This window comes from Stylophora pistillata, chromosome 2 (assembly GCF_964205215.1).
Source record: "Stylophora pistillata chromosome 2, jaStyPist1.2, whole genome shotgun sequence".
In the NCBI taxonomy this organism is placed as follows: domain Eukaryota; kingdom Metazoa; phylum Cnidaria; class Anthozoa; order Scleractinia; family Pocilloporidae; genus Stylophora; species Stylophora pistillata.
Window position 1 is genome coordinate 2254154 of NC_142520.1, and position 12245 is coordinate 2266398.

At 37.9% G+C, this 12245-nt stretch overlaps 1 protein-coding gene across 2 annotated transcripts; it reads left to right on the forward strand.

The window, feature by feature from the left end:
* Positions 1-769: 769 nt before the first annotated feature.
* Positions 770-10596, forward strand: LOC111346486 (furin). 2 transcript variants are annotated; one of them, XM_022953774.2, is made up of 14 exons: positions 770-981; positions 1424-1687; positions 2595-2699; positions 3778-3867; positions 4309-4446; positions 5460-5524; positions 6311-6396; positions 6671-6849; positions 7398-7613; positions 7741-7841; positions 8353-8592; positions 8940-9232; positions 9568-9747; positions 9836-10596. In XM_022953774.2, exons 2-14 carry the CDS (start codon positions 1508-1510, stop codon positions 10075-10077), a joined length of 2115 nt encoding a protein of 704 aa, XP_022809509.1. In that variant the 5' UTR covers positions 770-981; positions 1424-1507; the 3' UTR covers positions 10078-10596. The 2 variants fall into 2 exon arrangements, with proteins under 2 accessions (XP_022809509.1, XP_088604051.1); XM_088747925.1 differs by lacking the exon at positions 770-981 and adding an exon at positions 1231-1352.
* Positions 10597-12245: the final 1649 nt, after the last annotated feature.

Genomic DNA, 12245 nt, shown 5'->3' on the forward strand with positions numbered 1-12245 from the left:
TTTGAAGAAGTTACTTTGACGTGAGCTTTTCCACTAAAATTCCCAATTTGGGGGACGAATTTCTCAGGTATGAAATTGACATCAACAACACCGGTCAGCACTTGGCCTGTGGGAAGCTGTGTCAGCATATTCCCCACAGAGTGGTGAGCAAACTTTTTTTCATCTCATTTCTCCAATAATTATATGTAATCGAGTCAAATTATTGAGAGTTTGATGGGAACTAGAAAAGGGGAGAATACGGATTTGGCAGTGTTCCACTCGCGACAATCTCGACTGAGTATAATTATTGTAAAGACGAAGTTCATATATTAAAAAAAGAGATTTTGAGCCTTTCATTAATTTCGCGATAACTTTTACAGTCTGTGAACGTCGTTGAAAATCCCAATATCCAGTCACAAGGTTGAACCCAAGCAAGATGGTCTCAATGGGGTTAACCGTTGGCAGTAAAACGGCAAAGACTTAGCCATTGGCTTAAAAATTTACCAGTTTTAACTATTAGCCGTAGCCTAGGCAGTTAGCCGCAGCCGCAGCCGCAGCCGCAGCCGCAGTCGTAACCGTAGCCGTAGCCGAGGCCGTAGTCATTACCGTGAAAGCCATTACCCCATTTAGACCCTCAAACAAGCGAAGGCAAAAATTGATCCCAGAGAGGCATACATACCTCACCAGAAATAACTCTATTCCCCAAATAAACACCCTCCTCTAGAATTACCGCCCCCTCCCCTCCCCTGTTAATCCGTAAACGACGATTCTGGGAAATATAGGAAGCTCATAAGGTTGAAAAGTTCCTCTTCAGCGCGGCGGGATCTATCGAACGTTTCTGAGAAACGTTCGTGATCAATATGTTTACAGAGGAACGTGATCATAAATAAAACAGGAACTACTGCTACAGTCAGCACTGAAGAGGGGTTTATGACTCATGCGGCTGAGAACGTGACTGAAACATCAACAGAAGGAGTTTCTAACAAAATCACAATTGACATGGTGAGTTTCCGCTTCAGTGTTACAGGACTTTTCAAGCGGGCTTAGATTGGAAAAGATGAATAATTTGGTCATAATTAAGCATTAAGACTAATTTATTTCGAAATTTTATTACATGTAGCATATCTTTTACGAAATATCATCGTTTTTACGGTTCAACCAATTTTCCAACTAAGGTCTCCATGGTTTGATCATTAAATTATTTATATTCGCAAAGCTAATTATATATTCAGGTCACGTACGACGGGCACAAGTTAAGTTTAGGTAATCATCAAGACCGCGCTGTGCTTTCCATTTCATATTTATCCCAATATATTTCTAAACCTCTGAAGATCGTCGGATTGGGAAGGAGCTGTTGTAATTTCCATCCTGCGGTATTTGTCGCCCGATTTTTTTTAAACGAATCGTTTGTCGCGTAGAAGTAAAACCTTTTCTTCGTCACCAGGATCCTAGATCCCAGATCCACCAGTCGAGCCATTCGAATTAAGCAGAGGATGTGAAAAGCCACGAATTGCGACGACGAGCAGCGATGGCGTTCTATTTTTCTCCTGTCACTGGGTTTTTCACAATTGTCCTGTTGATAACATTCTATTGTGGACGCGAAATTACTGCCAAAGAGATCTTCACCAATTCGTGGGCAGTTGAAGTTCATGGTCAGCGAGTGGCTAAAGAGATAGCACTGAAACACGGTCTTATATACGATAAACATGTAAGTTATTTTCCAGTCATTTCATGAAGCATACTACCTTTAAAAGAAGCTAATACTAGTACTTTCTCTTGATACCATTTATGTGATGTCATTTATATGGTGGTTCTTGGTTATATGAACTAAGTTGAAGTTGTAAATTGGCCACCGTAACGAGTTAAAAAGCTGACGTTTCAGGCGTTAGGCCTTCGTCAGAGCGAATTTAGGTGACTTTCAGCTAAAATTGTGTGGCTATTCAATGGAAAATATTGACGCTTGAAACTAGGCGAACGTTTCTTCATACAGTGAGGCCCTTTTAGGGGGGTATAGATGTCGCCCGTCTGAATTTCAACTTTGTCACGTCGCCGTTTCGGAAGGCTCTGATGTCGCTGTCACAATTTCATCAATGTCGTGCTCGAAGTCGCGTTTTCATTTCCCCGATGTCGCTGTTTCAATGCCATGTCGCCCGTCGGAATTTACTCTCTTGGGGCCTACAGTTGCCATTTGTATTTTGTAGCTGCCAAACACCTGCACCTTACGCTTCTTTCGACTATCATGCCAAGACATCAATTGGTTCGAAAGAAACTCTCTAGCACTTGAGCTTATTCGTAGGCTTATCTTTCTTACCTTACGCGAACATAATCGTGAACAAGAGGAAAGTAAAAAAAAGAGAGTTATTTAGAGGACTATTACATGACTTGAAATCGGTAGAAAAAAATAGAGGCTGACACTAACCTTTGTTCTGATTGTTTTGATTACTACCTTAATAAGAAAGAAAATTGAATTAGGTTCTTTTTCAGGTTGCCCTGTCTGTCGGAGATCACAGTCAGTGTTTACACTATTTCAGATCTGTGTCCTAGTTATTCTTTGGGAAAAGGTGATCTAGACATCTAGCCTGACCAACCAAACTTAACACAATTTATCTTTTCAGCTTTTTCAGGACTATCATGTCTTCACACATCCTAGATTAGAAAAACGGTCAGAAAAGACACAAATATCTTTACAGGCTGATGCAAAGTTACAGTCAGAGCCAAAGGTAGGAGATATTTATTGTATTATGCTTTGTTACTTTGAAATCCCAGTTAATTGTTTGATAAAGAGGGCTGGAAGAAAATACAACAGTCATGCTAGGACAGTCCAGGGGCAAGCATCTTAAATCAGAAAACTTTGAAAAGTGAAGTGGGCTGAGTTGAAATCTGGAGCAATTGGAATGTTCATTTGATAAAAGCCAGAATTCACTTTTGAACCAAAGAAGTATCAAGGACAGTTTTTATCAGAGACAGCTTTTAGTAGGGACAGCAGTGCTCAATACAACTTTTCAACTTACAAGCCAAGTAGCTTGTGACAACTTAGTAACTTAGTTACAACAATTTCAGTTTGTTTACTAGCCAAACTGGCTAGTTAGAAATAAAAAACCACTTGGGAAAACTGAATTTATTTTAGTCTGTAGCTAATTAATTTAATTTAATTTTGTCCGTTTTCACTGCATTAAGTTTTGCAGTGGGGAAGGACTAGAAAGGAACATAGAAACCATTCGTGCTAGTCCACCCTCCCACCCATCCCACCCCAGGGGAGGACATCCATCACACAGTAATCTCGTGTGTGGGAAATTAACGTCTCCTACCCCTAACCCTGCAGGAGACGGGACCTCCATTTATTCGTCCCTATCCGAGAAGACTAGAATATCTAACCATTTCTTGATGTTATAGAAAGGTAGCAAATTCTTCTCAATTATTTTAAGACCCTGAGTATTGGTCCGGTCGGGCTCGAACCTTCGACCTCCCACACAACAGTCCAGCGCTGTATCCATTGAGCTAACCGGGAGGCGGTTAAACATTGCATAATTGGCTACCGTTAGTATCAAGTCCTGGACAGTTTTATCATTTGATAATTATAAGCTTGAAAATTTAGTTAGTTTATGCTGGTTTGTGGACTTATCCTTGTTCCAATTCCTTTGCAACCTAACATTGGTAATGGTGGCCGTGATCCTCAAACAGCATTACTATCTCTCTCAAATTCTTTTAGAATATTCAGATACCTCTGGAGATTAATATTATTGAAAACCATCAGTTTATGTGAAGGTTATGCAAAGTTTATAGTCTTGCATTTTTCAGGTTAAGTGGTTTATGCACCAGCAGGAGAAAACATATAAACTATTTTCAATGCTTGTAGAAGATCGTTTGTTCAGAGAGCAGTGGTACATTGTAAGTAATGTTTTTCTAGCAATCTTATCTTATTTTTTAGCTAAAGTTTGGTTGTTTGATTTAAAAATGCTAGCAAACTCAAGGCAGCATTCACTACCAGCTCACATCAGACATCATCCTGCCAGCCCTAAGTAAGCTATCTCTATTTAGGGCTTCTGACAGGGTGCTAGTAAAACATCTAAAATTGTGTAGGATTTAGGGGAAGAATGTACAGAAAAAGGGGCTAATTGTGTGGTGCAGCACAACTGTTAGACAAACCATGAAATTGTTCTTGCATTATTTCTTCAAATGTTGCTCATTATAATTCATTTAAGAAGTACACTAGTAATTAAGATTGTGCAAGCTGGGATGACATCTAGCTGTTTTGACAATTGTTTGGCATTGGCTGCCAGTGAAACTGCATCAACAACGATCCTGTTAACAACATGTCTCTTCCCTTAGGAGAGACCTAAAAGTTCTATGGAGCCAACATATGGTATCACCTCTGTTTGGGAAGCAGGTTATACTGGTAAAGGAATACTGGTGGCAGTAGTTGATGATGGAGTTGATGGTAGCCATCCTGATCTACAAGAAAACTATGTAATTTTTAATCAAGTAGCTTATTTATGTGTGTTGTCTAATGATTCTGAGACCAGTCTTGGCTAAAAGAATTCATGCGCTCTTCATATGTACAAATGTTCAATTCCCTTGAAATTCCATATATTCCAGAGATACGCAAGTTATGTATCACTTTTTCTTACGGTAACACACCTTCTCAGCCTTATTTAATCCAACATTTAAAAATGGCTAGCTGTGAAAATTCTCCTGCATCAGGGAGTTCTGGAACCTTTATGTGGTTGGTGGCCTGGGCAGCAATATTGTATGTGTGGAATACATCATGTACAGCTAAGAATCAAAGTTTTAACATTCCTGATACAATTTAAGATAATTTTGCTTTCGTTTTCATTTGACAAACATCTAGTTGAGTGGATGACATTGTCACTATGCTAACTTGTTTGTTTGTTTGTTTTTTTGTAAGAACTTACCGGTAAACATTGTTGGCTTGAAAAAAGATATCTTGAATGTTATTTGAGGCATTTTTCTTATTGAAAAACTCCATTTTCAAATTATATCTCAAAATGGTTAAGGTTGTAGAAATGCAAATTTCATGATTGTAGAGCTCTGCTCACTGCTTGTGACTCAAATACATTGTAATCATTAAATTTATTCAGCTAATGGTTGAGTGTCATAAGATTTGGGAGAACCTGATATAAATGAATTCTATGGAAAATACAATTATGTCACAACTATGAGTAAGTTATCACTAATGTTCTGGGTTCAAAGTTCACTTGACTGTTTTTTTTTCCACTGGTTTTTACAATCCTTCATTATATCTAATTTGTTCATAAGATAAAATCCATTGAGTATGGTTTGGAACTTTAATGTTAAGAAGGGTGCTTCTTTGTTAGTTTTGTTTATATCACATATAACTCACACAGTGTACAAAAGCACGCCCTTTAGAACTCTCAGGCACTATTCTGAGTTAACAAGAATTAACAAGAGTGCAGTATGAGTAGGAATATGATTGCATTTTGTCCCATTTGCTTCTTCAGGATTTATCCAAAAGTTTTGATTATGTAGATGGAACAGAAGCAAAATTAGGGAAAAAAGTACCAGGGTAAGTAACTATGCTTACTCACTTATGAAATAACTGAATTTCATTCAGCTTTGTTTCTTATTACTTTGAAAGTGTGAAAACTAGCATCTCATTGCACTATTTACATTGACTCACATGCGTTTGCATATATTAATTTTTATTTGTTATGCCATATTTTGATGAGCCTAAAAGGAAATAGTACACACCAAAGTGTCTAATGAGTTATTTATTATTCAACTACTTTTTCTTCTGTCAAGTATTTCTGCTTATTTCTTGAAGCTGGGAAAAGCTAAGCAAATGGTTTAAGTGTTTTTTGAAGTACCAAACAACCAACTGTACGATATTGCAAGATTTTTGTACTCTATTTGCTTGTTATTTGCACTCTACATTGTGCAGTTGGATAATAAATATATCTTATTAAACATTTTGTTGTGTAGTATGGCTGAGTATTTTCACGAGTTGTGCTGTATCTTGACGAGCCTTTAGGGAGAGTTGAAATACAAACATGCCAAATTGTTATTTCAGTGCAGGTGAATTTTCAACTGGTTCCCTGGATTACAAATACTGCAAGATATTTGTACTCGTTTTGAGCGATGAAGCACTGTTGGACAGTAAAGTAGTGTATCGAAATGTGTTTGAAATGCAAATTACAATAGAAATAAGATATGAACAAAGGATGAAATTGAACCACAACATCGACAAATTTTTTTGGACTGATTAGTTTATATCATTCATATTGAATTTGAGCATAGTCATTTCTTAGGGTTATTTCCATTTTATACACAAATATTTGTAATTCCTCTGTAGTCATGGAAATAGATGTGCTGGAATCATTGCTGGAGCAGCAAATAGGATATGTGGGAGGGGATTGGCTTACAACTCTAAAATTGCAGGTATTTCAATAATGTTATGTTATGAATCCTCTTTACTTGGTTGACTGGCTTTATAGGATATACAGTGTGCATGTTAAAAGGACTGGCAGCCTTTTTTTGTTATTATTCAGTTGATGCCTCATGATCTTTGATAGAAGTCTGACCTTACATGTAAGGATAGCAGTAACTGTTGTTATCAAGTGTCTGTTTAACTCCATTGTGTACATTTAGGACAGAGAAACCTATAAATCAGAATTAATGTCAATCTCCTTTGTCTCATCTTGTCCATGATCAGGAGTTCATATCTTTGATACCGATGGAAAGTCAACTGATGCAATCGAGGCTAAGTCCTTGGTTCATGAACTAGAAAGTGTTGACATTTACTCCAATAGCTGGGGGCCTGGGGACATGGGCTTGGAGATCGAGGATCCTGGACCATTGGCCAGTGCAGCCATAAAACGTGGTATAGACAAGGTATATGCAAATACTAATACAGTGCGGTAAGGGTAGGGAGGGAGGGCAGGGGGCCCATGCCCTTGCCCCCCCTCATGTAAAAATTAGTTCCTACTGGCTTGCAATACCATTTTATGTCTCAAGGATATAACACTTACAGTTGATTTCTCTCTCTACTTTGAGCGGGTTTAGTGTCTACATATAATTTGGATATATCAACAAAGTTGAAATGGTAAATTGGCCACCGTAATGATTACAAAAGCTGACGTTTCGAGCGTTAGCCCTTCGTCGGAGCGAATAGAGGAATTGTGGGTTGTTTTAGTGTCTACAGCTGCCCTAGGAGACTAACGTTATCTTGTTTCCATCACCTCGTTTGGTTCATTGCCAGACGTCCGTTATCTGTTTATGAATACGTTTTGTGGACATTGTGTTTCCCTGGTAGACATCCTCCCTTCCCTCCCTCCGAGAAGAGGAAAGAAGTAAACAAACAAAAACAAGATCAACTTAAAAATTAGGCGTACGTGATTTGTTTCCGGGCATGGTTTAAACTAAGAGTCGTTTTTCAACAGGGTCGCGGAGGCTTGGGTGCCATCTACACGTTTGCAGCTGGCAATGGCGGCCCAACTGGAGACAGCTGTGCATACAATGGTTATGTGAATAGTATTTACACCATCGCTATTAACGGTGTGAATGAAGATGGCACCAAACCAACGTACGCAGAAGAATGCCCCGGAATTATGGCCACTACTTACAGTAGAGATACGATCAATAAAATCGGAACAGTCGTAAGTAAAAGAAAATTTAAGTTTTCACCTAAATTCAGATTTTGTTTGTGTTGATTTTACAGGTTAACATTGTCAGCAAAGTCCATTTTTGGTATAGTTTGCCAGCTTGCATTTTATTCAAACACAGGTAACCACCGATGAAAACGGAGGGTGTGTAAGCGACTTTGGAGCCACGTCAGCGGCTACTGCCATGGCGTCAGGACTGATTGCGCTTACTCTGCAAGCAAAGTAAGGTTACTCAGATAAATGTAGATGCTCACTGTCGCGAATTTTTTAGTGTGGCAGGGGAGTAATCATGTAGTTACATCGCATTTATCTATTTAAGCTAACATTTTACGTGCCCTCTATTCACATAAAGCTAATAAACTTTACCCTTGTTAAGTAAACGGGACTGTGAAAATTGAGGTCTTCTTTTAGTTCCTTGTATCTCATCCCAAATAGTTTTTTCCAGGTTGAAAAATTGAAAATTTCAGCGTTCGATTCGTTGGTTAGTTATTGTAGTCATTTATGCAGCCAGCGCTTTAACCTTGTTGAGGCCGACATTGCTATTAAAGACAATCTCCAAGTGGAACTAGTTTGTTGAAGAAAGAAGAAACTTTGGCACTGTGGTTTATCAACTGAGTTGATTATATAAATTGGCCACCGTGAGGAGTTTCTAAAGCTGCAGTTTCGATCGTTAACCCTTCGTCAGAACGAGTGAAGGTTTTCTTATGTTTACATGACCCTTTTCTCTTTACAGCGCTAATTTAACTTGGCGTGACGTGCAACATATCATAGTCCAAAGTGCAAGACCAGCTCCAGGAGTCGCAGGAGTTCTTCTCAAGCGAGGACATTGGATAGAAAACAAAGCGGGTTTATTTGTTAGTAAGGTTTATGGCTTCGGACTTATGGACGCTGGAAGGATGGTCAGCCTAGCGAAGAACTGGACTAGAGTATCTCCGCAGGAGAGATGCGAGATTAAAAGCAATGATACGAATGTGTAAGTTAGGTTTTAAATGTGATGTGATATTAAAATTGAGGAGAACAAGTTTCTAATCTAAATTTCAAGTAACTCTGTGGTATCAGTTTGTTGTTTTGTTTTGTTCTGCTTTGTTCTGTTGTGTGTGTGTGTGTGTGTGTGTGTGTGTGTTTAGTTTTTTACCGATATTGTTCAAGACTTTTTACCATACCTCTGATTGTTCTGTTTTAAATTTTTTGTTTTTTTAAATTGCTCGTCTTAGACCAAGAATGTTAAAATATGCAATTCATTTACCGGAAAAGACACTGATATCGTCGTGAGCTTAGTTAAGCTTACTTGGCGTAAAACTAAAAGCTTTTCACTTTCAGTCCTATCCCAGGTTCAGCTTCAATGGAAGTGAAGGATTGCCCGATAAAATTCCTGGAACACGTCCAGATAAAAGTCAATCTTGATTTCCTTTACCGCGGAGATTTGTCCCTACAGTTGAAGGCCCCAAGCGATACAACATCTCCAATGACGCGACAGCGAAAATTTGATAATCTTCTAGGAATTAAAAATCTGACGGACTGGGTCATGACAACTCTATTTCATTGGGGAGAAAGTCCTATAGGAACTTGGGAGCTGAAAATTTCAGATTTTGACTTACGATACCCAAGTACAGGTATGTACGCTCTGTAACTCTCTCCTTACCCTCTTATTTTAGTTTAATACTGGCGATTTCCATCATAAATTCCTACCGCATATTTAGAGTTAACGAAATAACCATTCATTAACGTGTTGAGAAGCAGAGGAAATGATAAGGCACCCTCTCAGCTGGACTGTCCTAATTTTTTTGTGGTTGGGTTTAATTGTCATACTTCTAATTATTTTACCAGTTGACCAAGTCTTGAAAACGTAGAAGGTCTCTCAATGTCTCGCTTATTATCATTTACTATTTTACTACAGGCAGCTTATCAACACCATTTGATAAGTGATAAAGTATGTTCTGCGTTTTAGGGGTTCTTTATAGCTGGTCCTTGATATTGTATGGAACGACAAGCACCTCTCCTGTTGAGACGATCCATAAACCCCGCCCAACACAGCACACAAGAACAGCACAAAATTCTACTCTGAATGGCGATGATGACGGTGATGACAGTAATGACGGTAATGACGACGGTGATGATGATGACGATGGTGAGGCACTGGAGGTTTTGGCCATTTATTTCAGTTGGTTGCCTTATGCTGTATTTTAGGTAATCTTTTTTTTCTTCCTTCCTTTTAGTTGTTATCTTTGCTGTGGTGGGCGTCGTTGGTGCGTTGTCTGTGTCAGGGTTAATCACTGGCACTGTGATTGTCCTTCATCGTAAGAGAAAGAGACGAGAAAAAGTTAAACAAGGACCGAATAAAACGTGTGGAACAGAAGAGAAAGAATGTGAAGGAAAGATTCCAAAACACGAACAATGTAATGTGATAACCAGGATCTCTGATCGGAAAGTAACGAGCTCGAGTGAATTTATGGTGTGAATATTCCTAGACTGACTACCCTTAAGACTTATCGTCATTTTCGAGAATGGCCAATATAATTATCTAATAAGGAATTTTGAAAGTTTGATTGCTCTGCCAATTTATTTTGATGAATATAAGTTATTTTAGAAGAATCTATGTCACTGCAACAGGTTTAAGGTGCTTTTGTAAAAAATAGATTGTGGAAACTGCCATTGTAAATCAAAACTGATGCCGATTTTGTCCTTGATATATTTTATAAATGACTTCAGTTTTGTTGGCTGTATTTACTTTACAATAGAACCAAAGAAGTCATGAAAGCTCGCAAAAGTATGCTCAATATTTACTTTGTATATCTCTATTGTAGACGTTAGTGTTGAATATATTTGTACCTTGAATCCAGTTAGCAAGTTATTACTTGATCAGTGTAAAAAAAGAAAAGTTTTTTATAAAATAAGGAGGCTCCAGCCCGTAAAATGGGAAGGACATTCTGTAGAAGTTTATGGTTCAGAGTGAATAAATTATGAAGTATTTGATTGGTCGAGGGCATTCAATCAATTTACAATCAATATACCGCAGTTGGTATGAGTTATGCCAGTTTAGTTATATTTTCAAGTTTCCTCGTACCTGTTCTGTTCTGTTTTGTTTTTAAACACGAAACTATATTTGTAATGTACGAGTGTTAGCTGTGTTTGATTTTTGTTACCGCATATGAGTTTACTAAACAAACGAGCATGAAAACCTTCAAAACTCGGACATTCTTTTCGTTTTCTCTTTGAGGATTTTCATCTCTGCACTCGTTATAACAATGCAGATTACGGCGCTTGGCTTGTTCACAAACCTGTGTTTGGTTCTTCTAGCTACTTGCCTCATCGCACAGAACTGTGTGACACATCGGGATATTAACGGGTGCAATGGCGCGAAATTTAAAAGACCGAGACGACAAACGGCATGACAAATTAAAGAAACATTACCTTTATCAGGCTTGAGAATTATATAAAGGTAACGGAGTAGTTATTTTAGACCGTAATATTTATTTATACTCTTGTTTTGATTTACTTAATGATATATCTAAATTCAAACTACTAGACGAAGATCCCACTTTATTAAGAGAAGGCAGACTTACATGTTTCATTAGTTTACTCAAGAAAAAACATTCTATCGATAACGACACCAACACTAATATTTTTTCCAAGGGTTCACAAGCAACAAAATTTTATGGCCTTCCCAAACTACATAAGAAACGTGAAAATCACAATCAACCACCTCTTAGACCTATTGTATCCTCTATTGGAGCTTATAATTATAATTTAGCCAAGTATTGAAGTTCTCTTCTTGCTCCACTTTTACCTAACAAGTATTCGGTCACAGATTCATTCTCTTTTGTCGAAGAGCTCAGGAGTTTCGATCTTAACAACAAGTTTCTCATTTCCTTTGATGTTGAAAGTCTTTTTACCAATATTCCGTTGAATGAAACTATCGATATTGCTGTTAATCTTATTTTCAAGCATAACCCTCAATTTTTGATCAAAAAAATCCGACCTCAAGAAACTGTTTTCATTCGCCACAGCTGAGACTCACTTTCTTTTTAATGGAAAATTTTATGACCAAGTTGATGGGGTAGCGATGGGTTCTCCGTTAGCACCCATCCTAGCTAATCATTTTCTTGGTTTCCACGAGGAAACATGGCTAAATAATTTTAACCATTCGACTCGCCCTCTGCTTTATAGGCGTTACGTTGACGACATCTTCTATGTCTTCCACAATGAACAGGATGCTATGTCATTTTTTGATTACATTAATTCACAGCACCCAAACATAAAATTCCCTTTCGAAAAAGAGAATGATGGTAAACTCTCCTTTCTTGATATATTTATCGACAACTCTTCGAATGATTGTGTTTTCTCAGTTTTTCATAAGAAAAACCTACACTAGTCTCCTAACAAATTTCTTTAGTTTTATTCCATCATGCTACAAAATTGGCCTTATCCGAACTCTTATTGACCGTATCCACAAAATCAACAACATCTCTTCCGGCCTTCAAAACGATCTTAAGAAACTTTCCGACGCTTTAAAACGTAACTCTTTTCCTTCGCATATTATTGAAAGAACTTTCAAGCGGTATCTTGACGGGTCCTCCTCTCAAAATAGCCGGAACATTGATGACAATAATACACGTTACTTCAAAC